The following is a 25,128-nucleotide window of genomic DNA, read 5'->3' on the forward strand; positions in this document are numbered from 1 at the left end:
TTTTGTATTTGTGCTTACATTGTAATTGAACAAGAAACCAAACAATGGATTATGCAAAATTACGAGGGTGCCAGTCCAATCCAAGCCCCGACAATGTATGTCGCAAAGGATTGCCTTGCCTTTACATCACCAAACAAAACGACAGTGGTAAATAAGAAAAACGACAAGAGAGGATAGCGTGGAGTTAAATAATCTGTCGAGACCAGATGACCATAGGATTAGAAGCACTCGACTGGAGCCCACTCGGTCAAACCTTTAAACCTCACCCGTCTGTAAGTGACAGTTATGCCTATCGGCGTACTACCGTTTCAAAATGTGGAAAAGAAGTCATCGCCATTCGCCCATGTCGCACACGCCACTATCAATCTGAAACGGATCCAGTGATTTTAACATCGCCATAAACATAAAAAGCCCGCTAATTTAAACACGTGCCAATCAGTTCAATTACAGGAGTAACGACTAGAACTGGAAACAAAAGGTTCGAAAAACCAGCAACTTCAGCTGGGAGCTTACTCACGAGATCAAAAAAAAAAAAAAAAACCGCGAAAATTCAGTTAGCACAGATCAAGAAACATCCTTAGATCTTCCGAATCATTAAAATTAAACCCAGAATTTTTTGTTTATAATAAAAAAAATTTTAAAAACAAATTGTAGGTGTTAATCGACCCGACAATGACGGAGTCGAACTTGAATCTCCTTGAAGCTCTCGAGCCAAAGAGGTACTTGAGTTTTCAGTTTTCTTGTTATTACATTTGTCTTTACAGCCTGATTTTTCTCCTTTTTATTTTGACAATTTCTAGGTTTTGGAGTTCTACTGTTTCAGTTAGCAAATTTTAAAGAAAAATAAAAAAAAACTAACTAATTAAACAAATCTAACTTCTTTCCTTGGTTAGTCACCTTTTTCAAGCTCTCATTATTTTTCTCTTAAATGGGTTTTAATTTTTTGAGCTAAAAAAAAATAAAGTTGAGTGATTGGTGTACTTTTAACATGGATTTTATAGTTGTTTTGGTGGGTTTTTAGAGTGTAAAATGTAGTAACAAAAGAGTGGTGCGATGTTTCTTTGTGAAATGTGGCATGAGTTTAATGTGAAGCAAAAGAAAGCTATGGGCAGTTATAGAATTGCAAGTGTTTGTCAAGTATGTTGTTGTCCTTGTTAAGCAGGCGCTCACTGGAGGTCGATTCCAGGCAAGTTCAGTTGTTTTCTAACCCTTTGCATGTTCATTTATATTTTAAGATAGATAATTTTATAAATCTGTTTTTTTTGGGGTCTAAATTTCTAGTCATATCTGATGTTGAAATTGTTTATACTTATAGTCAGGATCCTAGAGCGATGGGATCCTTTCTTTTTTTTTTTGAATTTTTTCTTTGTTTTCGGTCCTCTGTTTTGATTTGCATTTGAATACATGCACAATAATGTCGACAGGGATGCCTATGGATTTGCTGTGAGACCTCAACACATACAAACATATAGACAGTACGTTAACATCTACAAGGTACATTTTTTCCTTCTAGGTTTAATTCTTAGTCGAATTAGCTGTTGTTTGCATTTGCCATAAAAAATATGTATAAAATTTATGTATCCTCAGTTTTGGTTATTGATATAGTAATTCATTATACCAGGAAGAGGAAGAGGAAAGATCAGAGAAATGGAAGATCTTCTTGGAACAGCATGCAAAACCTACTGAACCATGCTTTTCTGAGGTGGAAGATAGAAAAACATTGCAGGCTGAAGCTACTGAGATGAAAGAAAAGCCTCTTCCTGAGGAAAATAAAGAGAGCTTGCATGTAGAAGCTAGTGAGGGAAATGAAGAGGCTGCTATTGAAGCAAAAGAAGAGACTACTTCTGAGAAGGAACACAAAGTGATTTTTCAGAGTGAAGCTACCCAATTGAATGTAGAAGCTGCTTCAGAGGAGGGATGTAGAAAGACATGCCAAGGTGAAGCTATTAAAGTGAAAGAGGAGGTTGATTCTGTAGATGAAAGCAAAGAGACATTGCAGACTGAAGCCACTGAGTTAGAAGAAGGGGTTGCCTCAAAGAGGATCAAGGAAGGGGATGCTCCAAGTACAAAGCTTGATTCTGCTGGTTCAACAGAAAAACCTGATTCTGCTAGTTTGCAAGAAAGTAAAACAGAAAAGCCAGATTCTGCTCATTCAACAGAAAGTGAAAGAGAAAAGGAGGTGCAGCTTGCAGAAGAAACAAAGACACGTAAAGTTGAAAGATGGGCTAAGACTAGACCAGTCCTTTGTGCCATTGAGAATATGATGAATTCACGGGCTAAGAAGGGAAAGAATATGAAAAATATGAATATGAATGAAAGCGGAGACCATCTTCCATCAATAAAAGAGGCAAGATCCCCAGAACCAGAATCTGAGGATGAGTTCGAGGAAAAGGTCTGTGTTAATGTGAGGTCTTCTAGGGAAGAAAACGATGCAGGCAATGAGACATCTCAAGAATCCTTTTTCCCTTGGAAAGAAGAGCTGGAGAGCCTCGTTCATGGAGGAGTGCCAAAGGATCTCAGAGGGGAGGTGAGGTTGAAACTTTTCTATTTGGTATGTCTTAATATTATTTTGTTGAAAATTGCATTGTCTGCTATAATATGGTCATTGCAGGTATGGCAAGCCTTTGTAGGTGTTAAGGCTCGACGAGTGGAGAGATATTACGAGGATTTGCTGGCTCAAGAAACCTATGAGGATGATCAGCAAAGTAACTCATCTGGCGTGTTCAGAAAATGGAAAAGGCAGATTGAGAAGGTCATTAGATGCATGTGCCTTGGACTTTATCGTTCAATCTTTTCAATTCGTAGGTGCTACACCTTTTGCTTTATATTGTCCTTACAATTCTCCCTAGACTAACTTGTCTGTTTATTTTGCAGGATTTACCGCGGACTTTTCCAGGTCATCCTGCTTTGAATGATAATGGTAGGGATTCCTTGAGGCGTTTACTTTTAGCCTATGCTCGACATAACCCCTCTGTTGGGTACTGTCAGGTAATTGTTGAATTAAAAGTTCTTTCTCTGCAAATTTAGTTGAACTGGGACTACTGTGTTAGTATTATCTTAATTGATATCTCTCTTTCAAACTTGAACCATAATATGGCAACTGTCTTCTCCTTTATCTGTATAAACCAACTTGTACTTTTCATAGTTGTCCATCTACATCATAAGCTCTCTCTCTCTCTCTCTCAAGTTTTATTTGCACTCTTATATTCTTTAGAATCTATCTAAGAATCTTTTCTTTAGAAATTATTTAAAACTTTATCCAATTTCTTATCATTTCCTTGGTTTCAGTGATGCTGTTGCTGTATAAGTACAGCACAAAGAGGTCATAATTCTGTTGATTATAAAATTTTGGGACCTCACAGAACAACTCGAATGTTCTAAAACCATGAACTTATGTTACATTAGACTTTTTCACCTTATGAGTTGATCAAATTGCTCACCAATAGTTCATAAGTATGTATAGTTTTTTCCTTCCTAATCTGTTTCGCCAGAACAGTTGTGAGCATAAAGTTTAAGTGCAACTTGAAGGCTTGATAGTCCAGTAGGGTATTAATGGAAATTTTTATTTTAAAACACATGTCAGCAGTTTTCCGTTTGGATTCCCAGTTTATATTTGTTCTGAATGGATCTTAGTGACCTCTCTCTGCAAGTGATTAATTTTTTAATAATTATTACCCCTTGTTGCTCTTACTATTTTCATTTAATTTGACATAAAAAATATGCAGGCAATGAATTTCTTTGCTGGATTGTTGCTACTTCTGATGCCAGAGGAAAATGCCTTTTGGTAGGTTCAGGTTAGCTATTTATAAAATGGTTGATTTCTGAAAGTAGTTACTTCTATCGTTAGTATATTTTGTACAGTTTATCCTAGAACTGGTTTTGGGGTATGCAGAACCTTTTTTGACCACCTTTGTCCCAGTAAATTGTTGTGAAGAACTTTTTTGTACTTTTCCCAAAAAAGGAGTCTCTTTTCTAAACATGGCTGTCTTATTCTCTTGTGCTAGTTTTTGTACAAAGGCATAAATGGTTACATGCATACTCATGATACAAGAATAGCTAGGTCAGCTTTAAAGACTGATTTCTTTCGATGTATTCTCAGGACCTTGGTGGGCATTATTGACAATTATTTTGATGGGTACTATACAGAGGAAATGATAGAATCTCAGGTTTTTTAATTTGTTAAATTTCTTTCTTTTTTTTTTTTTTTGATACAATTGCATGTTCTTTAGCAAATGTCTCTAGTTGCCTTGCAAGTTCAGCATCTATCTTCATGTTCACCAACGTGCTGATCTTGGAGTATTTCTTAAGGGATTTTGCCAATTTACAACTTATGACTCTAATTATTTATATTTTCATAGGTTGACCAACTTGTATTTGAAGAGTTGATGCGTGAAAGATTTCCCAAATTGGGTTTGTTTGCTTTTCAACATTTTCTTTATTAATTATCTTCTCATGCATTACATGAAATAATATGGGTAGATCTTTTTCATCTATGCTTCTGGTGCAGTCAATCATCTGGATTACTTGGGAGTGCAGGTGGCATGGATTTCTGGACCCTGGTTTCTTTCCATATTTGTTAATATGCTTCCTTGGGAGAGCGGTACGATTTGGAGTTAGTGATGCAAGTTAAATTTGTCTAATTATTTCACTCAAAACGCTTAGTTCTAAGCACCCTGCATTCTCTTTGTTAGAAATCATGTTTACCTAGTGATGGATTTCTTCATCTCAGTTCTTCGCATTTGGGATGTGCTTCTATTTGAAGGAAATCGTGTTATGCTATTTCGAACGGCCCTTGCTCTAATGGAATTATATGGTATTGAGATTTTATATTTATAAAATTCGTGAAGCATTAACTGTGGATGATGAATTCAAAGAGCAGTCTAGTTACATGAAGTTTACTGTAGGTCCTGCCTTAGTTACAACTAAAGATGCTGGGGATGCCATCACTTTGCTGCAGTCCCTTGCTGGCTCAACATTTGACAGCAGCCAACTTGTTTTGACTGCCTGCATGGGGTTTTTGGCTGTGACTGATGCTAGATTACAAGACTTGAGAGATAAGCATAGGCCTGCTGTGCTAGCAATTGTTGAGGAAAGAACAAAAAGAGGTCGAGTTTGGAAAGATTCAAAAGGACTTGCATCTAAGCTGTACAGTTTCAAGCATGATCGTGGGTCACTGCTGGAAGAAACAAAGCCTGCTCAAGAGGTAGCTGATGGAGACATATCTAATTTGGAGACTCGTTCGTCGAATCTGGATGAATTGCTTTGTAGCCTAAATGCTGATTCAGAAGTAGATTCCCTACCAGATCTTCAAGAACAGGTAGTTTTCTTTGTTTGTCTTCTTAACACTTGTACACTGCATTTCTAATATTTTAGGAAGCTATTCACCAATGGTACCTGTTTTATATTTCATGGTCCACATGCTGCAGATTGTACATGCTTAATCTATTGACTTCTAAGTTCCATGAGCAGTTGACGTTTGCCTACTTTTCTTTCACCTTATCAGCTTTAACCAAATGCTGGTTTGAGCTGCCCTTGTTCAGTGATGTGAATATAGAAAATTACATATCAGATTCAAGAATTAGCATGGCTTCAGCACAATCTTGTATAACCTGGGTAAAACGATATCGATTTAGATCTGTTTTTGCATTTTGATGAGCCACTAAACATCAATGGTGCTAGACAATGCAAATAAAAGAACATTGAGAGCAGGTATTTTAACTACAATGCTTGAACTGTTGAATGTTGATATGATTGAACATATAGCCTGTGGCTTCTTCGTATGACTTAATAAAGGCTTGAAAATTCTCTGCTGTTAAAACCAACCTCCTTAAGTTATGCATTTTTAACCTAATAACCCTGAATGAGCTATAATTATACTCACTAAAACTTATTCTAGGTTTTCAGATAGTGTTTCACTTGTAATTAATTGGATTGATATGAGTAATCACTGTGCAACTCCTTTTGAAATTTCGATCATTAACAGTTTATGCGCAGGTTGATTGGATGAAGGTTGAGCTATGTAGGTTGCTTGAGGAAAAAAGAGCTGCCATACTCCGGTTAGTATTCTACTGTCTGTGGTTTCTGATTTTTTTTTTCTCTAACATCTATTTCTACTTGCCCTGCTTTATTCAATCATGGTAATATAATAAAGCATCATGTCTGCCACTTATCTCAACATTTCAGCGAAGTTGCTTCATTCAAGACAGCTACAGATGAAAGTGCATCTCCTGAAACTATAGATAGCAATCTACTTCAGAATTAGGAACCATTTTCATGTTTTCTTGACATGAATTATTTCTGATGTTGTCAAAGTGCTTCTAAAACCTATCATTTTACCTGTAACCATGGTTCCTGTTCTTTTCCAGAGCTGAGGAGCTAGAGACAGCACTTGTGGAGATGGTCAAAGAAGATAACCGACGGCAATTGAGTGCAAAGGTATATGTAAATTTATTTGTATGAATATGTTATATCTGCCCAACTTATCATTTGGTCGATGGTAATACTTCTCCTATGGCTATGTAAGCTTTGGGTTACTCAAGTTGCTTGCAGGATTTGAAGTTTTTTAATAATGCTGCAGATTGAACAGTTAGAGCAAGAGGTGGCTGATCTACAGCAAGCCCTTGCTGATAAGAAAGAACAAGAAGCTGCTATGCTTAAGGTTAAAATTTTGCCTCTTGTTTCTCTAATGCATTTTTTTGGAACTATGTTTTAATGCTTATTCTATTATGAGTTCTCTAGTGATTTTTAGGTTCTATGTGCTACAGGTTTTGATGCGGCTAGAGCAAGAGCAAAGGATAACTGAAGATGCTCGCAGAAACACAGAGCAAGATGCAGCTGCCCAGAGATATGCAGTTACTGTGCTTCAGGTTCTTTACTGTTCTTGATGTCCTTGATATGACGGGAATGTTAAACTATAGATTTTATATTGTTCTTCATGTGTGATTGAACGAGAAGTTCGAAGATATTTGGGTATACACCAAAGAGGACTACTCATTCTGTTTTTCATTTGAGTTTGATGCTAGATGACATATTGTTGCGATGTGACTCCTAGCACAAAACTTAAGCTACTGATAGGCAATTTGTTCAGATAACAACTTCATGGCTTGGTTAAGCTGTCAAATAGTTATGCATTTCCCCCCATTGTCCTCAACATTTTACCTCAATTACATTATATGTCTTATATGTTTCTCTGTAAAGTAGTTCTCCTGTTGGCATAAGATGATTGCAGAATTTAAAACTTGAATGGCTTAACTATTTGGAAATTATTTTATACATTTATCTTTTGATATGTTGTACTCCCCTTAACTGTCTCAAGCCTTTCACTACAAGAATTGAGATTTGTTCTTTTCTTGTAATTTGTGAATTATGCAGTTCCTTATTAAGGTGCCTCATAGCTGATTGTTACTTCCTTTTCTGTGCTCTGATTGATTGTGAGATCCCATGAGTAGGGTGTATTTCTCTTTCCTTATTCTTTTGTGACTATATTGATTCTCATAAAATGATACATTTGCAGGAAAAATATGAGAAGGCTATGGCTTCTATTGCTCAGATGGAAAAGAGGGTGGTTATGGCAGAATCAATGTTGGAGGCTACCTTGCAATATCAATCTGGCCAAGCTAAAGCACTATCATCTCCACGGTAAGAAACATTGTAAGCCTCACTCATCTCCATTTCTATATCCATACATATTCAAAATGTTCTGATAAATTTTCATTCAGCTTGATGCTGATGAAGAAAACTAAGGGCCAAAAAGCAAAGAGCATAGGTAAAACTAAAATCAAATCTTATTCTAACCCTTAAGTTAATGCCCCTAAGTGAAATTTGAGAAGAGAAACTGCCAATACATATGCAAGCTTCATGTGACCCATTTTCAACTTTGCCTTGCAAAACAAGCATTCATGCAGTAATATCTGTTCTCTAAGCAGTCCAATGGTTAGTAGACCAACAAATGACAGAAGAATAGGAAGTGGTGTAGAACCACACCTTTATGGCAGTACCAGGGCTTTACTCAATATTGAGGAGTTCCGTTCTTATCATAACTAAGGTTGGATGTTTATAGCTGTATATTCTTAATTTTGTTCTTTCAGTCAAATTTTTTATTTTGTCATTCTCTCTCTTTCTTCACTCTTTCTGTAAAAAAAATCTGATTCAATGTGTGTGTGTGTGTGTGTGGATATACAGGTCTGATGGAACTGATTCAGTGTTCAATCATCCAGTATCTGATTGAGAATAATAAAATAAAGTATTTATAGTTACATGTTCTCATAAATAGGCAATTCTGCAATTAATCGTAAACATAATTAAAACCCGTTCTGCATTAGAAGGTCAATGTTTTCAAATGAGGAGAAGAAACAAAGGCTATGCATCATTAAATTGCAGAACTTGGTACAAGGTCTGTTTGTCATTATAAAATTCCATTCTAGGGAACAGGTTGAAAAAGATTTTAGGGGAATAATCCTTTCTTTTCTATTTAAAAGCTTTCATTGAACAATTAATTTTTTGCCGTTTTTTTTAAAATATGAACTGTTGTTCACTTGTTTCTCATGTAAGGAAATAAAAAAACTGCATTCCTGGTTGGAATAAGATTGTAACCCGTTTGCAAATTATAATTGAAAACAGTCATCTTTTATGGCTGAGATCTCAATGACATTCAACTCTCTACTCAAAAGCAGGACAATGCTATGGTGCAAGATTTTGTTTATGCATGTTATGAATTACATCTGCTTAATGGATATTTTTCCACAAGCGGCCAGATGCATCCACATAGTTTGTCTTAACAAAGATAGCATGCTTTTGTAGGGCTCAGCGTAATCAGGCCTCCACACAGGACAGTCCCAGAAGAAAGGCAGGGATATTGTCATTCGGACTTGGCTGGCGTGACAAGAACAAGGTAAAAGTATGCATTGCTGTGTTTTGGCAGGTGTTACTGCAAATGCCGCAGTGGCTTTGTGGTCCTCATGTAGATGAAATATTTTATCTAACTGTTTTGGAGCATTAACCGCACATTGTGAAATATCAGTCTATATCCTTGAAATAAAGTTTATGGTGCTACAAATATCTTGAGGTTTTTTGTTAGTTTTAGAGTTTAGAAAATGCTGCATACCTATTTTCTTTGCCTTTATTTGAAGCTTGTAAACTTGGATTTGATATGGCAGGGCAAACCCAATTTTGAGGAGTCTACAGACGGTAAATCCTGGGAGGAAACTTAAACCCTAGACCAAGAGAAGAACTAGCCCTGGTGCCATATCATTCTTTGAATTTGTGCCTCCACTGCCAAGAAGTCACTTCTCTGCATCTGTTCTGATATTTAATAGCTCTGTTTCCTTATCTGTAGTTATGAGTATACTGGCAATTAATTAATGGTAAGAGAGGGGTCTATTTGTATAAAGTATCAATTTGAACCCAAGTAGACTTGTAGAAGTCAGATTAATTTGACTTTAATCAAATGTGTAGCAGCACGTTATACATTAATCAGCAAACAAAGATTTTTATTTTAATTTCCACAATTTTTGAACCATTGAATTACTTGATTCTATCATTTCTATCTCTTTCATGCATTCAGTGTATAGTATGATTGTACAAGAAGATATCACTGCCTGATAAGAAAGCATCTGATTATATTATGGATATGATTGAATTTTCATGTACATAGGAAAACAGCAGCTACAAATATCTCCTAACAACAAACGCAATAGCTTATAAAAATGTGCCTTTGGTTTGTAAGAAATAAGCAAAATTTGGTAACGAGGCATGTTATGTAAGGCAGGCACTATGCATTTAGCCTGAAACTCCTAGCCCTGTGATTTCATTTACATTAAAAGATGCCACAACTCATAACATCATCATTACCAGCGTCTATCAATAGTTGGCAGATCCCAGGGAAGCGTCCAATGAGCATGAAGAATCCAAGCAAGTATCAACTTAACCTTCTCGTTCGATCCCTTTCAGACCCACTGCCACCGTTGGGCTTCTTATCTCTATCTCTCTTCGTCCGTGGAGGAGTACCAGGGGCCAAGCGGGAACCCTGCACTGATTGTGTATCTGGTTCAAACTTTTGAGAAGCAAGGTAAGTCAAAGCTGTGACTACATCAGCAATGAGAGGTCGCATATTTGGCTGCTCCTGAACACACATTGCTGCCACTGCAAGTGCTTGGAATAAGCCTCTTGGAGGATACTGCCCTTGAAGCATTGGATCAGCCATTTGAGAGAATTTTTTTCGGTCTTTGAATAATGGCCTTGCCTGCAACAAAGGTCAGGATAGAAGTGAAACTTTTGCAACCTGACAGAAAATCACTATTTTTAGCTTTTATCTATAAGTTTTTCTTGTTCTTGTTGCACTCCTCATCAATATGTGAAATAGCTAATTTAATTTATGGTTGAAGACTAATTACAACAAAATTGGAAGCAAGCCAAAGTTTTAGATACATTGTTATCTGTTTCTTACCCATGCTACTAGATTCTGTTCCCCCGCAGCTTTTGAATTGTCAATTGCTTTCCTGCCGGTTATGATTTCCAGAAGAACAACCCCAAAGCTATAAACATCTGATTTCAGAGTTAGTTGACCAGTCATTGCATACTCTGGGGCACAGTATCCATAGGTGCCCATAACCCTTGTAGATACATGGGTGTTATCGCCAACAGGCCCAAGTTTGGCCAAGCCAAAATCAGATAGCTTAGGAAAACATCCTTCACCAAGTAAAATGTTGGAGCATTTCAAATCTCGGTAAATAACAGGGGGGCTGGCTTTGTCATGTAAATACTCCAACCCTTTTGCAGCCCCAGCAGCTATTTTCATTCTTGTGTTCCAGTCCAGCCTTTTCTTACCAGGTGAAATGTCTGCGAATATTAAGCATAAGAAATCATCCTCCTGTTAGAGCAAATGAAAAACAGAGAAAAAATTCGGTGACAAATAAAAAAAACATGAGGAGTTAATGCAATACATACCATGTAAATGATCTTCGAGAGATCCTAAGGGCATATATTCATAAACCAGAAGCCTTTGATCTCCATCAGCACAATACCCAGTAAGATTAACAAGGTTAGGATGGTGAAGTAGGCTAAGCATTAAAACTTCAACAAGAAATTCCCTGTTCCCTTGCAACCCATTACGATCAAGTTGCTTTATAGCGACAACCTACACCCATCAAGAAATCAAGATTCAATTGCCACCTTAGGCGAAAGCAAGCCTTCATTTGACTTGTATAAGCTGTTAACTTTGTTTCAGGTTTTTCACTTTACAACTAACCTGATTTGTACTCTCCAGACGCCCTTTGTACACTCTACCAAAACCTCCTTCTCCCAAAAGGCATTCTGCTCTAAAATTCTTAGTTGCTGTTGCCAATTCACGAAATGTAAAAATCTGTGCAGCAATATGTTCACCCCCTCCACTTCTAGATGTCTCCCCACTTGATGAGGAATCTGTTTGCAATTTGTGTGAACAAATAAAAGATGATGAAAATGTTGGCAAAAACCAATAATTGTTTGCATTTGATTCTAGAGGAGATAAAGCAAGGCACAACAAGGAAACCACATACAAAATAGGAATGCAAAAGAAAAACACCAAGAACACACTGAGCTGGATTTTGCCAAGACATGCGCTAAAGACTGATCGATCATCATACCACAATTTCACCTCACAAAATCTATCATATTGCTTACAAAATCTTCAAGGCATATGCAACATATATGAGGTGTATCCAAAATCCCATCTGAGCAAGGATTTTGCTACTTTGGTCCATCACTTGAAATTAACAGACAAAATGAAGGAAAAAGAAAAAGGGTCAAGGCTTGCCAAGAGTTACAAATAAAGAGGAAAGAAAATAATCAGTGACAAAGTGCAACCCTTTCATTATGTACTTGCACAGAAGTTTGTCACCTAGAAATACTAATACTTTACGTTAAAAAGAACAAAATTAGACAGAATCCCAAACTATAAGTAAAATCCATAAGCAGTCTAGCTTGCAAAACAGAAGCAGTACGTTTAATTACCTCATACCTACCAATATGCATGCAAAGAAATTACCTTGTAAGCTACTGATAAGCAAACTCAATAAAGAAAAAAAATAAACAATTGATCAAGCAATCAAGTCCTCTAATTTTTTTTCCTTTCCCCTTCTAAGTATACAGGATATTGATCCAAAATCTATCCGAACATCCAAAACAAACCTGAATTACCTAACAACTGATCAACTTGCATAAAATCCAGATAACGAACACAAGTATTTAATTTCAAAAACCAATAAAACACATAAAAACCATACTATTAGTTAATCAACATAACAGCATAAAGACCTCTTTCTGTCACAGTAACATAAAAAGAAAAAAAAAAGGTCATACATTTGTTAACTTTTATATAATATAAAAAAGCATTACCTGAAGAAGGTTTGATTTGATCAAGTGGCATCTGCTCCATCTTTTTGTTCTTCTTAGACTTATTAGCTTTGGTATTTGATTTGCCAGAACAAGGAAGCCACCCCATGATTCTTCTTCCTTGCTTCTTTCTCCCCTCTTTCACTTCAAAAAAAAAAAAAAACCCTTTACTGCTATCAAAACATTAAAACAACATCAACCCATTTCTTTAACAACCTTAACATCACTCAAAACAAAGAAACTTTGATGCAGATTTCACAAGCTTTTATTACAAAAGAGCCCAACGTTTTTGTTTTCCAGTAACGTTTACTTTTTTTTTTTTCTGATTTCTTTTATTCCTTTCAGAATTACGTTATTGGCTTAAAGATTTTTAATTTTGGACCACTTATTCATACGGTGTCGTTTTAGGTGCGTGGAACTGGAGTCAGTGAGATGGTCCTCGAACGTGGGTCCCATTAACGGGATTCAATGTTATCTTCTTTCAATTGAAAAAGAATAAAAGATAGATTTCCTAACCGTCGGATCTGATTAAATAATAAAATAAGACCGGCTGGGGGAACGTAATTGACGGACGTGATTGAAATTTGCACGTGGACTTTGGTCCATGGAAAAAGGTTTTCATAGTACTATTAATTTTCCCTTTCTAGGCAAAACTTTTTCTTGGCTCTACATTTGACAGCTGGTCACAAAACAATCATGCAGCCATATTTGAACTACATAGTAAAAATTTAAAATGACAAAGGAACATCCAGTTCAACTTTTATAAATTAATATTTTTAGTATTAAAAAACTATTAATTAATTAAAATATTATTTAATTGATAAATTAATCATTTATTAATTTATATATTAATTAATAAAAAATTAATTTATTAAAATATTTTTCATTTTTTTCAAATATTAAATAGAATATATATGTACCGTGCATAACCTTTTTTTAATACAAAAACACTATATTAAAGCTTCTTAATATAATAAAATAAGTTATAGAAAATACATCAATTTAGATTTTAAATTTAAATATTTTTTTATTTGAACTATTTTCACAAGTTCATAATTTCAATAAAAAATATTTATTAAATACAAAAGATATTTATTTATAAACTCAAAATTTATTTTTATTTTTATTATGAGATCAATGACGTGTTTTTCTATCTAATTGTGCAACTTCTCTGTTGCACCGACTCTTTTACTCATAAAAAAACTTAATTTGATATTGAAATCTCATTTCAACGAAATGTTGAATATTTAGTTATGAAAAAATTTATCAATAAAGCCTAATAAGTTAACTCATGTTTCTTTTTGGTCGGGAATAAATTATGGGTTGATGGCACATCATAGACACCAATATGCTAACAACAACCTCTCTTTTCTTTGATTAAACTTTAACAATTAGCTTAGCATTTGGTCCCGAAACCAACAAAATCAATATTTGCGTGAAAATCACGGATATTAATTATGATCTTTTTTCATAAAATAAACAAAAATAAGGAGACATGGTCAAGATTTTTCTAGATTCTGGAAAATTTTGATCATGACCTTGGTAACAAAACGAGTGAAATTAACAATAATCTATCGCCAAGTCCACATCATGGACCCCAAATAGAAAATCACTGTCATTCATATGCAAAACAAAGGACGTTTAGCTAGTGCATTTCAATGTCAAACCAATATAAATTTTTTTTTTACAATATCTTAACTAAATATATGAATTTAATATAAATAAAGTACGTATTCTTTTTTGAAATGAATTTTATGTGTATGTATACGAATTAAATACTTATAATATAGTAAACTTTGTCATTATTGTTATTATAAGATTGATATTGAGAAAACTTTGGTAGTATAAAATGTATTGTATGGATTAATAATTAGTAAAACTTCATTTGCTGTTTGATTGCACCTCTGCTTGGGAAACATGGAGCTCATGCTGCCGAAAATGGGGTGTCAATTGGGTCTTACCAGGTGATGCTCCCTCATTCTTTGATTCATGGATAAATTACCCTATTTCTGCCAACCAAAAGAATGCTCGGAAAATGCTTTTTTTATGAAAATTTATAGAGATTGTGTTTTTTTTTAATTAAAAAAAAAGATTCAAATTTTACTTTTTAAATGAAATATATATATTAACTAATAAATTAAATATTCAAATACTATAAACATCGTACTGACGTGAAAATGAAATTATAAAAAAAAAAATTTATAATTAAGGGAGAGAGGATTCGAATTCTGTTCTTTAAACAAAAAATCATGCATCAATCAATAAACCAAATGTTCGAATGCAATTATAAAAAACTTGTTGCTAAACAAATTGTTGAATTACTCTCATCGGGCTCTGGTTACGGTGCAAAGGAAGATGACGGATGGGGTACATCCCCACTAGCATTTGTCTCATTGCTGCCCTTAGCAAAACGAATAAAGCTTCCAAGCATAGGAAACAACCACTTGGAATCCCTCCCTCCCTCCCTCCCCACCTACCCCACCCCCACCCCCACCCCCACCCCCACCAGGCTCCCTCAAACTTAATACAGACGGTGCCGCCAAAGGGAAGCCAGGACCAGCTGGCATCGGGGGTGTTTTGAGGGACCATCTTGGCTTCATAAAAGTTGCATTCTCCAACCACATAGGCATTGAAGAGTCAAACTATGCTGCATTTCAAGCCATTCAGGAAGGAATCAGATTTTTCTCTCACCATGAGCCACATCCGATGTCCTGGAAGTGGAAAGTGGTTCTTCCAATGCCATCAGCTGGACTAAAGACCACAACAAGGTCTGGCGCATGAAAACTATCTCCGATGCCATTGAAGTCTATTCGTGTGGCTGCTCTGGAATTTCGTTTAAACATATCCTACGTGAAACCAACACAGTGGCAGATGGATTGGACAAAGTGGGTGTGACAAGGACCAATAATTTTTGTGCTTGCTTCAGGAACTTACGCAGGGATGAAGCTACTGACCCACTCCCCTGATCTTTCTGGTTTTGGTGTGCTGAGCAGTTTACCTAAGTTGTTGTAGTTCATTGCCTTTAAGTCTTGATAGTTTGACTTTGTGACTGAGTGTTATTAGGCACATCAGGACTCTCCGGATACTTGCCCGTCCCTATGTGGGGGACCTTTTTGATCTTTTTGCAAGTCACTATGTGCCTCTCTGTTAGTCTTCATTGAGAGACATCCTTCAGCAATAAAATCTCAGCCTTTCAAAAAAAAAAAAAAATAGTAAAACTTACTTCAAAGCTTTTGGACATGACTTTTTCTTGTTATCTCTTTGTGAAATTTGGGTTATTGTTCAGTTCCGTTTCTTGTTTGTGCCAATGGTTTCTTATCGTCATGTAACAGACGTATCGGTTAAACCCTGCCATGGACATGCCGATGGGACGTTTCCACCAATGACCGCTGCAGCCTCCACCTCCACTTGTCACTTTTAGCCCAAGAAAGAAATGTCCGAGTGAGGGTTGGTCTGCTTAGCAATAGATTTGGTTTCTGATTATTTATTTCCACTTCAATTTTTTCTATCATCTGCAACATGGGATGTTGATGTTATCTCTCTCAGTTGCTTAAGAAGGGTTCAGGAGCATAGTAACAGAAGAACATTACTCCCAACTTTGAAGTGAAATAAAGAGAAAATGCTAGCAAGGAGGAGGACCTAGCCTTTTTCAGTGTATAAAAATAAAGAAATGTGAAAGTGTTGGGATCAACCCTACAGCCAATTGAGATTGGTTAAGGTTTGATTTCAATCATACAACAATATCATTCATATTGAGTTATTAAAGATTTTTCTTCATCAATTACAACAAGTTATAAGTCTAATTGGATGAAGTTCATAAGATTAATATGCCTTGCAAAGAAACTATAATGGGTTACAGTTATGAGATCTTTATGCATCAAAGCGTAATCTCAAAATGTTCCTGGTCAATGTATCATTGAGACTGGACATCAATGATACTTAAAGATTGGCATATTCTATGTTCCTTACTTGAAAAGTAAGCAACTGATCTCATAGATTGAAGTATAGAGATACTTGGAACTAAAATGTAAGTGTTTGCCTATGAGAGCAAGTTCACTGAACATGATTCTCCATGATAAGTGCATTTGGTATTTCACTCAAGTGTTTATGCAATATTTCTCATGTGTCAATTATGTAAATACTCTCTAGACTTGAAACACTAGGTTGTCTTATGTGTAGAGTGCTATACTTTGATTTCATCCCTATGAGTGCCTAACTAAGGATGCCTAAACAAGATGCTTTTGGGTATAGCATGAAACATGTGAAGGTAAATGAGTGGTCAATATAGGAATTATCATCCCAAGTGATGCAGGGAATATGTCATAACTGTTCTTTGTTGATATCAGCTTATTGAAGTCATTGACCGAGGTGACTTAAAGATTATGAAAGAAGTTTCATAAGTCTTTATAAACCTGATGATCAAACTTTAAAAACGAATATGGAGATCAATAAGAGTAGATACCGCATCATACTCTTATTATCTCTAGGATATATGATGAGGGAATGAATTACACTGAAAGACTGATCATTGAAAAGTTAAATCAAACCATCTTGACTCTTCTAACATTTGGGTGGCCATGATGGATTGTTAGATTCCAATCTTGATTTATAAACTCTAGGTAGTTAACTTGATTAATGATAAATATAAATTTGTTTAAATTTATCTAATTCTAAGTTTAATTTAAGAATTATATGTTGAGTTTATTGTCAACATGTTAGAAGCCTAATGAGTCACACACCTAAAATGAATGTTGAAAATAAAAAGAAAGAGGTGATTAAGTTGGACTTAATCAAATTAGAAGTTATGAGCTTTTCAAGCATTTGATTAAAATTGTTTAATTAAGTTGTGCCTAATTGATTAAATTTGTTTAATTAAGTCATTGGGCCTAATTGATTAAAATTGTTTAATTAAATTGTTGGGCTTAATTAATTAAATTATTGAACCTAATTGATTAAATTAAACAATTAAGTTAATTGGACTTCTATAGGACTTAATTAAATTGTTTATTCAAATTATTGGATTAATTGGTAATTACAAAATAGTTTTGTAATGAAGGTTTAAAATTAATTCAAGGTATAAATACCTTGCTATAGCCTCCAAACAAAAAGAGTGGAAACAGTTGAAAAAAAAAAAAAAGTGAACGGCACATTAAAAATTCTTTTGTCTTGTCGTTCATTGTGTGAAGAAAAATAATTTTTCATTCACTTTATTATTATTTTTTTTTTTTTTTGTGTTCAGCACTACAATTTTGTGTGAATTATGAGTTTATGAAACTCATCTTTACTAGCACATTGTCAAGGCATAGCACTTTTAATCATAAAAAAGAAATTTCTCATTCATTGGTGTGGATCACCATTAGAGGCTACACAAGAATTCCTTGGATAACTTTGGTTTGCAACAACCGAGCTAAAGTGGTTGAGTTTTTTGAAGGCTAATTTGGTAGTTTAACAAAAGATTTATCAATTTTTGTTATTTAAGTAAAGTGATATAATCATATATTTTTATTTTAATTTAATTATGTACTCGATTTGGCATGAAAAAGATCATAAGAAAGTAAAATGTAAATTTAATTTTTAAATTTATTTTTGTTGCGTTTTATTTGTATATAAAGCATAATCGGCCCTCACCCAACAAATAGAGTATGAGCTGACACCATTTTCCTCTTTCGCCAAGTAAGAGACATACATGTCATAAAAAGATTCGAGTCATGTCAATGCGGAAGTAACCTTGCAAAAATAAAATGTCAATGCACAAGTAATTTGTATCAAAATTCTGCAGATAGGTAGAGAAGTAGAGGCAGCAAAAAGTTCCGAGTGGACTTTGATGCCTTCTCTCTGAGATAGCATCATAATCAACAGACATTCTTGGCATAATTGCCAGAAGTTAGGATTGATCACTTAACTAACAAAGACCTAAAGCTGCCCTGAAGTTGTTACAAGACCTCTAGAAACCTGAAACAAAGCAGTGCTGATATATATAACATATTAGATGTGCAGTTATTACTTATTATCTCATGGAGGAAACAATTAATTTAAGAAAGAATGCAATAAGTTGAAGGCAGGCGGCATTAGAAGAAGATGAGGATCCGTAATGTCCTCCCTCTAATTTGAATTGCCAACAGAAAACTGCCTTCATAGCTAAAATTCACAAGAAGGTGGCATAGTAAATTTAGTAAAAAGTCATATATTGTGAGCTTCACAGTCACTTCAGGTCTTTGGTTCTGATGGCCTTGAGTCCGGAGCGCCTTTATCAAGACCAAATATCAAGTTGGAGACTATACCTTCTTTCAGTTGCTATCATCGCTTGTCTTTACTAGCAGGTGAATTAGAATCTGGATCAGAGGCCACAGGATTTGTGTTCCTAAGTGGCATCTCGTGGTTATGTTTGCCTTCATACGTTGTGATGAAAGCTCTTGGATCATCCGATGCTCTTTCCACATGCTTGCGCACATTGCACTTAAGACTCGTGCATCTATAGTAACTTCTGCAAGACAAATTACCCAAAGTAGTAAGAAAACAAGGCTAAGAAACTACATGGTCGGTGGATGATGCATATATAGTACGTGTATCATATATGTCTTATAGATGCTGCATCTATTTTGGACTATGCAGAGGTTGTGATCGCATGTTTTGTTAGAGAAGGAACTGCTTGCAAAAGTGTTTAGCTATCACAAACCAACAATACCATGATTCAAGCAGTAGAGTGAAAACAAAATCACTCAAACTAGGAAGGGGCACCACATTAAGCCTAAAGGAGGTCCTATCAGCTATGAATTATGATGTGTATCTTGAACAAGTTGAATTTTAACCTGGGATATGGATTTCCCTTCACCACCTTCTGCCCATACTTTCTCCACCGAAAGCCATCTCCCATAATCTCAGAATCTGTACAACTTTGCACTACAACACGAGGTTCCTGGATGCCTTCCCCTGAGGTGCCCACTTCACTGGATTGATTCTCACTTTTCCTGAAGGAAACAGATCATAATTCAACACAATTTGAATTAGCTAAATGCTTTCAATTAAAGAATTGTATGTGATTTCAAACCGCTTTGTGTGGCAAATTCTCAAAGACCTAAAATCCTTATCATCTCAATTTCTTACCTTCTTTTACTCCTAGGCTCATCATCTTCTCCCTCCTTGCTTCGTTCCTCACATTCCCCACTAAGACCAATGGAATTTTCTGAAGTTACACCAGCATTAACAGCTCCAGTAGTAACATGCTCATAAGATAGCACAGCTTTCCCTTGATAAGATGAGGGAGCAGACAATCCGACTTCATTCTGATTTTCAACTCTACCTTCAGAACCTTCATTCCTTTCATTAGGATTATTACTCCACAATGAGTTGTTGGTATCTTGACCAGTCCCATCAGAAGTAAAGCCTAACCCTTGGGTCCCTGACGAATTTCGTTTGGGAGGCTGAGGCTTTGAATGGTTGTGTTCACCCTTGTAGACAATTTCAGCTATTTGACCATCAAATGATCTTTCAACTTTCTTTTTTACAGGACAATTTGGGTGTGTACACTTATAGTAGCTTCGTGGATACTCACTTCCTTTCACTTGCTTTTGCCCATATTTCCTCCAATTATAGCCATCATAAGAAGGCCGATCAATATTTGCTGCAGCTGGTAAGCTTTTTGGATCCTCCTCCATGTTCTGAGATCCCACCTTTGAGGGTTCACTTGTCTGATCTGTTTCTGCGTGTGATGGAGCATTCTGGTGAAAATTAGGACAAACTTGGGATCTGAAATTCTTTTTCTCTTGGTTTGTATGTTGAGATGGTGCCTCTGTTGATTGCAGTGTTTGTTGATTGCTAATGCTGAAGTTCCCCTGCAAAATTGAAACTCTAATATCAGTAGAAGGACCTGGGCTTCGGCAAATTTAACATCACTCCATCTCAATGAGTATGGCATAGATAATGAGCATCTGTGGGGATAAATATTATCTTGGACTAGTTATTAGCATTCTTTAATCTAGAAGTGGCAGTTTCTCTAGCAGATAAACTAACACATGGAGTTCTGCAACTAACCATGTTTGCCAAGAGAGAAACAGTTGTCTTCGATACAAGCTTTGCCTGTGGTTTGTATACTACGGTAGGTTTGACATTTGATTTTAAAACCTTATCAGATGAACTAGAAACACCTATTCCAGGGAGCTCTGCCTGAAATTGTCAGATGACAAAGTGATGAGAGGAAAAAAAATCTCAAAATGAGAAAGATATCCAGATGAAATAAGAGGAAACCTGGGAAGAAGCCGCAGCAGATGGAGCTTGATTCACCGCTGGCTTGAACCTCACTGTCTTTGGTCTAATTGCAGGAACTGCAGTTTCAGAACAGGCATTAGGGGGTGAGGCATTGATGGCACCTGCAAGCAACTCCGAGAAAGACTTAAAACTAGAGCAAGTAGGCTTTGAAGCTACTGGCTTAGCTATGACTATCCTCTCTGCTTCTTTAACCTCCATTTTAATAAATATACGAAATGTCAATTATATTTTACAGGAGCATAATATCCTGGAAAGAAGCCTTGCAAACCCAATTATGCCATGCCCTTGATACTCAATTAAGCTGAATAGCAGTAGAAAATAGTATTGTTCTTGAGAAGGAAAACTTGCTGAAGGAGGGATGTTCAGAAGATGTTATAGAATTCACTCTCTGCCAGTGTCAGCTTCAGTTATGCACAGCTCAAAATCAACATATTCAGACCTGTGCGCACCAGGATTATGTAAGTAACATGTATAAATAGAAGACTAAATTGATAAGTGTTACAAAAGAAAGTTAAATGCGAATGAGTGTGTGTCCTCAAAAAGATTAGATACATATCATAAACCAAACAACTTGGTGCACGCTACAGCAGATATATCTGGGTAGCAAAATCTGTTTATAGAGTTCATAAAAACTAGCTCTAATTCAACATTGTGCCGTATTTTAACGCTAATAAGACCATCTCTAAAATACATACTTGTTTCATCATATATTACCTCCCACATATTAGTACGAGTAGAAAAGCAACCTTTTCACAAGCTAAATAACCATAAATTATGAGATAGGAAGGCATAAAGGACACAGAGAAAGGTGATGAAGAAAGCTCCAAAAACTAGAACCTCCTCCTCAGCCAGCTGGAAAATGCTCATGTAAAATAATAACGGCACACATTATCACCATTTCATTGCTAATTCATTTCCTTCTGCCTTGCAATTGGTAGCTAACTGGTATTAGGAGATAGTCCCTGTGAAATTCCTCTGCTCTCAGGTTATTACTGCATATAATATTAGAATGACATAGCCTTTTATTGGAGGAGAGATAAGCAGTCCCAAAAACCTTCCCCGTAGTAAAAGATGTTGAGCTCTATCAGCTTCGGATGCAAACAGAATTGTTCTCTCTCAGTCTCAACAAAATAGCAAACTCACAGCACAAACATGAACCAACTGGGTGATTTTTGAACCATTTCTAGGATCCACTGTTCATGAACTAATGCAGCTATCAATACCCTCTCAGAGTTGCTTAACATTCATAATATCATTAACCTATAAATTGTCCTAAATCAGGGTGTTTGCTATGGAACAAACTATCAACTATGGCAGAATACCTCAGCAGTAAGACTATGGCATGGAGAAAGTTCAAACGATACCGGTGACAGGAATTTTCCTTTTAAAGGTATGCCAAATGAATAAATTGGATAAGACAGATATCCTGCTTTCTGGAAAGTCTCTAAAGCTGCACTCATACTTGAATGTAGTTGAATAATTGAACCAACTTTTGCTGACAGAGAAAACTTCTCTCTTCAACCTTCAGAGTAGCTACCGCATTCTGAACCAAACGTTTATGCTTAGAAAATAAAATTGAGAGATTGAAATATGCTGAAACTTCCCCATTTTCTCCATTTTATAAAACAACACTAGTTATTTCCCAGCTTTCCTCGCCAGCAGTATGTACAACGATGCTCAAACATTTGCTCTGCTACTTCAAAACGATAACACAATCATAATACAAACTCCCTTCACCCTTACCTTAATCCTATCTAGAAGATAACCCAGCTGATATTTGACAGTTTTCCTCCTCTGGTCATGAAGAGCCTAAATTTCAGGATTTCCAAATAAAATGTAGGCCAGAACCCAGAAAATCACTGACCATAGATCAAGATAAAGCTCATCTTTAGTTACAGTTACGACCATAGATGAAGAGAAGTCTCTACACTTCCAACCTACAGTAACTACAACAAAACACCACCATATTTACATCAAAGAGACTCTAGTCTATATCAACCTTGTGAACCAATATCTTCTTTTCTAGAAAAATTTAACTACCCCATATTGCTTTATGAAGAAGGAAAAAAAAACAAATAGTTAGGATTGTGCGAAAGAAAGATTAGCTCGTTTTACTTGTCACAGTAATAACAAGCCCAAAAAAAGTCCTTCTCTGCAGAGAAAATCCAAACCCCAAGAATAAAATATTTACAAAAAAAAAAAAAAGGAAAGAGGAAATCTGAAAGTTCAACTGATTAGTTCAAAGCAAAACGTAGATAAACACACAAAAAAAATCCAAAAATAAAAAATAATGCTGAAGGAAATGAAAAGAGTAACAGCAAAAAGGAAATGAGAACTGACCAGAATGGCAGATAAGTAATACACTTAACAACTTGTTTTTGCTTCCATGAAATCTCATTTCATTCACTCTTTTAGCTCAGTCTGCATAACAGACCAAGGAATTTGACCTCAGAAACTTCTTCAGCAGGAAAAAAAAAACGTAGATGCATACATGTAGAAAAGGAAACGTGACTGAAACTCTGAAACACAAAGAACTTGACCTCGAAGAGCGAGAAAGCTTAACCAGTTAACAAAGGAAACACAATATATTGTTTATACATGAAATGATAGTTCTTTCTGTGTGTTCTTGAACTTATTAAAGAGAAAACAGGCTTGGAAACAAAAGGGTTTGGATTAAACTGGTTTCTGTAGAGCAGCAACCCATGTTTCTTTCAAGGCCAGAGCAAAAGATTAAGATTTCGGTTTAGTGTCTGAAACTGGGAATGTGAGGAAGTTCCATAGTTTTGACAGGAGGAAAAGGAGCAAAAAAGAATGAAGAAGAAAGGTTGCTAAGGGTAAAATAATGAGGCGAAAATACCACCAAAAGTATTTTTATTTTTGTGTTATTTAATGTTATTTTATTAATAAATTATAAATTTTGGTTGCCCTTTTCTTTTCTTGAAATATTTTGCCTATTTGGGAAATTTGTTGTATGCATATGAGATTTGCATCAGACGCTGGTGATTGGTGGATTACACGGGGGAGAGAGAGAGAGAGTGATGGTATGGCCAACTAACTGTCTCTGTGTCTCGTTTGACTCTCTGATACAGGTCCTTTCCATCATAAAATTTTGAAACCCTAGCCCACCTTCCCCGTCACAGCGCGTGTAACACGACGAGTCTACTGCTCCCGTTTTGTCTTCGTTCCACAAAAGACTGTTTCTACCCATGTTTTTTTCATGGGAAGGTAAAAATTACAAGGGTAAAAGAGTCCTTCCATGTGAACCGTGAGCCCTTGTAGCCGTTTGGGTGTATAAATGAAGCCGTTGGGTTTGTATTGGAGACTGGTCCTAACGTGTTGTGGTTTTTTTTTTTTTTTTTTATAATTGAGGATAGAAAATTTTAACTCTACTATTTACGTAGGAGAGAAAGATTTTAACTTTATTTTTTAAGTAAAAAAATTATATATTAATAAATAAATTAAATGTTCAGATGTCCTAACGTATGTGGTTAAAGAGCCAAATGATTTAATTCTGTTGAGCTATTAATTTAATGTTATATTTGTAATAACTATAACATTGTTGATATTTCAAATATATATATATATATAATTACTAAAGACTATAGAGAGTATTCCTCCAACCATCAAATAACTATTTTAATAAAATATTTTCAAATTTTCGATTAGTATTTTGTATATAATTTCTGTTCTTACAAATGGTTAGTTGTCAATTTTATCCAATAAAATTGACAAAATACCCTTAATTCAAAGATAATTTATTGGTTCACTATATTTTTTTAATTTTATGAGGCGAAATTAATATCCCACAAGAAGTTATCCACATGATACAATTAAGAAAAAAAAATTCACATAATGCTGATTAAATAAAAAATTGAAAAAGTTTTATTTGGAAAAAGTTGAAATCATAATGGTTATAGATCGAGTTTAATAGTTGATTTGAGATATAAAATGTCAAGTTCCTTAAGATACATAATTAAAAATCTCCACTATTATATACTTTTGTCAAAAGAATGAGGGAGAAAAAGGAGGAAAATTTAAGAGAATTTTGTGTACATAAAAGGCAACAATTTGTCAAAATAGCTTGAACACATGCACTAGGATAAGATTAACAAGTTAAGCAAATAGGGCTTGTCATTTTGTCATGGTCAAAAACCCAAAAACACTCAACACATTTTCATTTCACCCATTGACTTACTGCATTTTGGTGTTGAAAACAATGCAGATGATGACTATCATATACGGAAAAAAGGGTTTAAAAATACAAAAAAGACTAATTGAATCAAGATTTGGTCAAGCAGAATCAAGAAACAAGAATTCTAAGAATGTAACCCATATAATTATTAAAGACTGTTTTTTAATTGAAAAAAAAATAAAATCCTATTATTTAAGTGAAAAATTATACGCTAATTAATGAATCAAATGTTCGAATATTAATTATTAAAAACTTTATAAATTATTTCACTGTGTTGAGATAATCAAACAGTAAGATTATGG

General features: G+C 35.3%; 3 protein-coding genes and 1 long non-coding RNA gene across 7 annotated transcripts; 1 reads left to right on the forward strand and 3 right to left on the reverse strand.

Moving 5' to 3' along the window:
• Positions 1 to 43: 43 nt before the first annotated feature.
• On the forward strand, positions 44 to 9,506 carry LOC18597873 (Ypt/Rab-GAP domain of gyp1p superfamily protein). 3 transcript variants are annotated; one of them, XM_088806520.1, is made up of 19 exons: positions 44 to 719; positions 1,425 to 1,494; positions 1,622 to 2,527; positions 2,612 to 2,752; positions 2,875 to 2,988; positions 3,726 to 3,784; positions 4,100 to 4,166; positions 4,359 to 4,410; positions 4,508 to 4,600; positions 4,730 to 4,813; positions 4,905 to 5,317; positions 5,995 to 6,056; positions 6,366 to 6,435; positions 6,578 to 6,658; positions 6,765 to 6,866; positions 7,514 to 7,638; positions 7,719 to 7,765; positions 8,800 to 8,890; positions 9,156 to 9,506. In XM_088806520.1, exons 1-19 carry the CDS (start codon positions 673 to 675, stop codon positions 9,214 to 9,216), a joined length of 2,685 nt encoding a protein of 894 aa, XP_088662646.1. In that variant the 5' UTR covers positions 44 to 672; the 3' UTR covers positions 9,217 to 9,506. The 3 variants fall into 3 exon arrangements, with proteins under 3 accessions (XP_088662646.1, XP_007027189.3, XP_017976937.2); XM_007027127.3 differs by lacking the exon at positions 7,719 to 7,765; XM_018121448.2 differs by lacking the exons at positions 44 to 719; positions 7,719 to 7,765 and adding an exon at positions 774 to 1,186.
• Positions 8,581 to 9,225, reverse strand: LOC148762346 (uncharacterized). Its single transcript, XR_016026346.1, has 2 exons — positions 9,104 to 9,225; positions 8,581 to 8,981 (listed from the first exon to the last, which is right to left on the reverse strand). It is a non-coding gene; the product is annotated as an uncharacterized LOC148762346 (long non-coding RNA).
• Positions 9,507 to 9,597: 91 nt separating the features above from the next.
• Positions 9,598 to 12,693, reverse strand: CDL1 (Protein kinase superfamily protein). The gene is made up of 5 exons (XM_018121452.2): positions 12,373 to 12,693; positions 11,246 to 11,418; positions 10,945 to 11,134; positions 10,445 to 10,836; positions 9,598 to 10,240 (listed from the first exon to the last, which is right to left on the reverse strand). The coding sequence occupies exons 1-5, from the start codon at positions 12,476 to 12,478 to the stop codon at positions 9,917 to 9,919; spliced, it is 1,185 nt and encodes a 394-aa protein (XP_017976941.1). The 5' UTR covers positions 12,479 to 12,693; the 3' UTR covers positions 9,598 to 9,916.
• A 5,435-nt stretch (positions 12,694 to 18,128) lies between these two features.
• On the reverse strand, positions 18,129 to 23,481 carry TTG2 (WRKY family transcription factor family protein). Of its 2 annotated transcripts, XM_088806732.1 has the most exons (8): positions 23,175 to 23,481; positions 22,975 to 23,055; positions 20,614 to 21,073; positions 20,401 to 20,532; positions 19,474 to 20,201; positions 19,179 to 19,337; positions 18,651 to 18,853; positions 18,129 to 18,321 (listed from the first exon to the last, which is right to left on the reverse strand). In XM_088806732.1, the coding sequence occupies exons 3-7, from the start codon at positions 20,830 to 20,832 to the stop codon at positions 18,667 to 18,669; spliced, it is 1,425 nt and encodes a 474-aa protein (XP_088662858.1). In that variant the 5' UTR covers positions 20,833 to 21,073; positions 22,975 to 23,055; positions 23,175 to 23,481; the 3' UTR covers positions 18,129 to 18,321; positions 18,651 to 18,666. The 2 variants fall into 2 exon arrangements, with proteins under 2 accessions (XP_088662858.1, XP_017977336.2); XM_018121847.2 differs by lacking the exon at positions 18,129 to 18,321 and having other exon boundaries at positions 18,323 to 18,853.
• Between the last annotated feature and the right edge of the window lie 1,647 nt (positions 23,482 to 25,128).

Source organism: Theobroma cacao, chromosome 5, assembly GCF_053813885.1.
Source record: "Theobroma cacao isolate CCN51 chromosome 5, ASM5381388v1, whole genome shotgun sequence".
NCBI lineage: Eukaryota > Viridiplantae > Streptophyta > Magnoliopsida > Malvales > Malvaceae > Theobroma > Theobroma cacao.

Excerpts from the sequence above, each read along its gene's own strand:
- TTG2 (XM_088806732.1), bottom strand. The coding sequence starts at position 20,832 with ATGGAGGTTAAAGAAGCAGAGAGGATAGTCATAGCTAAGCCAGTAGCT. Across the intron at positions 20,533-20,613 it reads CTGCTGCGGCTTCTTCCCAG|GCAGAGCTCCCTGGAATAGG; the intron begins GTTTCCTCTTAT and ends TGACAATTTCAG. Across the intron at positions 18,854-19,178 it reads AAGGGAAATCCATATCCCAG|AAGTTACTATAGATGCACGA; the intron begins GTTAAAATTCAA and ends TTTGTCTTGCAG.
- LOC18597873 (XM_088806520.1), top strand. The coding sequence starts at position 673 with ATGACGGAGTCGAACTTGAATCTCCTTGAAGCTCTCGAGCCAAAGAG. Across the intron at positions 3,785-4,099 it reads CCAGAGGAAAATGCCTTTTG|GACCTTGGTGGGCATTATTG; the intron begins GTAGGTTCAGGT and ends ATGTATTCTCAG. Across the intron at positions 4,601-4,729 it reads TATGCTTCCTTGGGAGAGCG|TTCTTCGCATTTGGGATGTG; the intron begins GTACGATTTGGA and ends TCTTCATCTCAG.
- CDL1 (XM_018121452.2), bottom strand. The coding sequence starts at position 12,478 with ATGGGGTGGCTTCCTTGTTCTGGCAAATCAAATACCAAAGCTAATAAG. Across the intron at positions 11,135-11,245 it reads GTCTGGAGAGTACAAATCAG|GTTGTCGCTATAAAGCAACT; the intron begins GTTAGTTGTAAA and ends TGATGGGTGTAG. Across the intron at positions 10,241-10,444 it reads AACAGAATCTAGTAGCATGG|GCAAGGCCATTATTCAAAGA; the intron begins GTAAGAAACAGA and ends CCTTTGTTGCAG.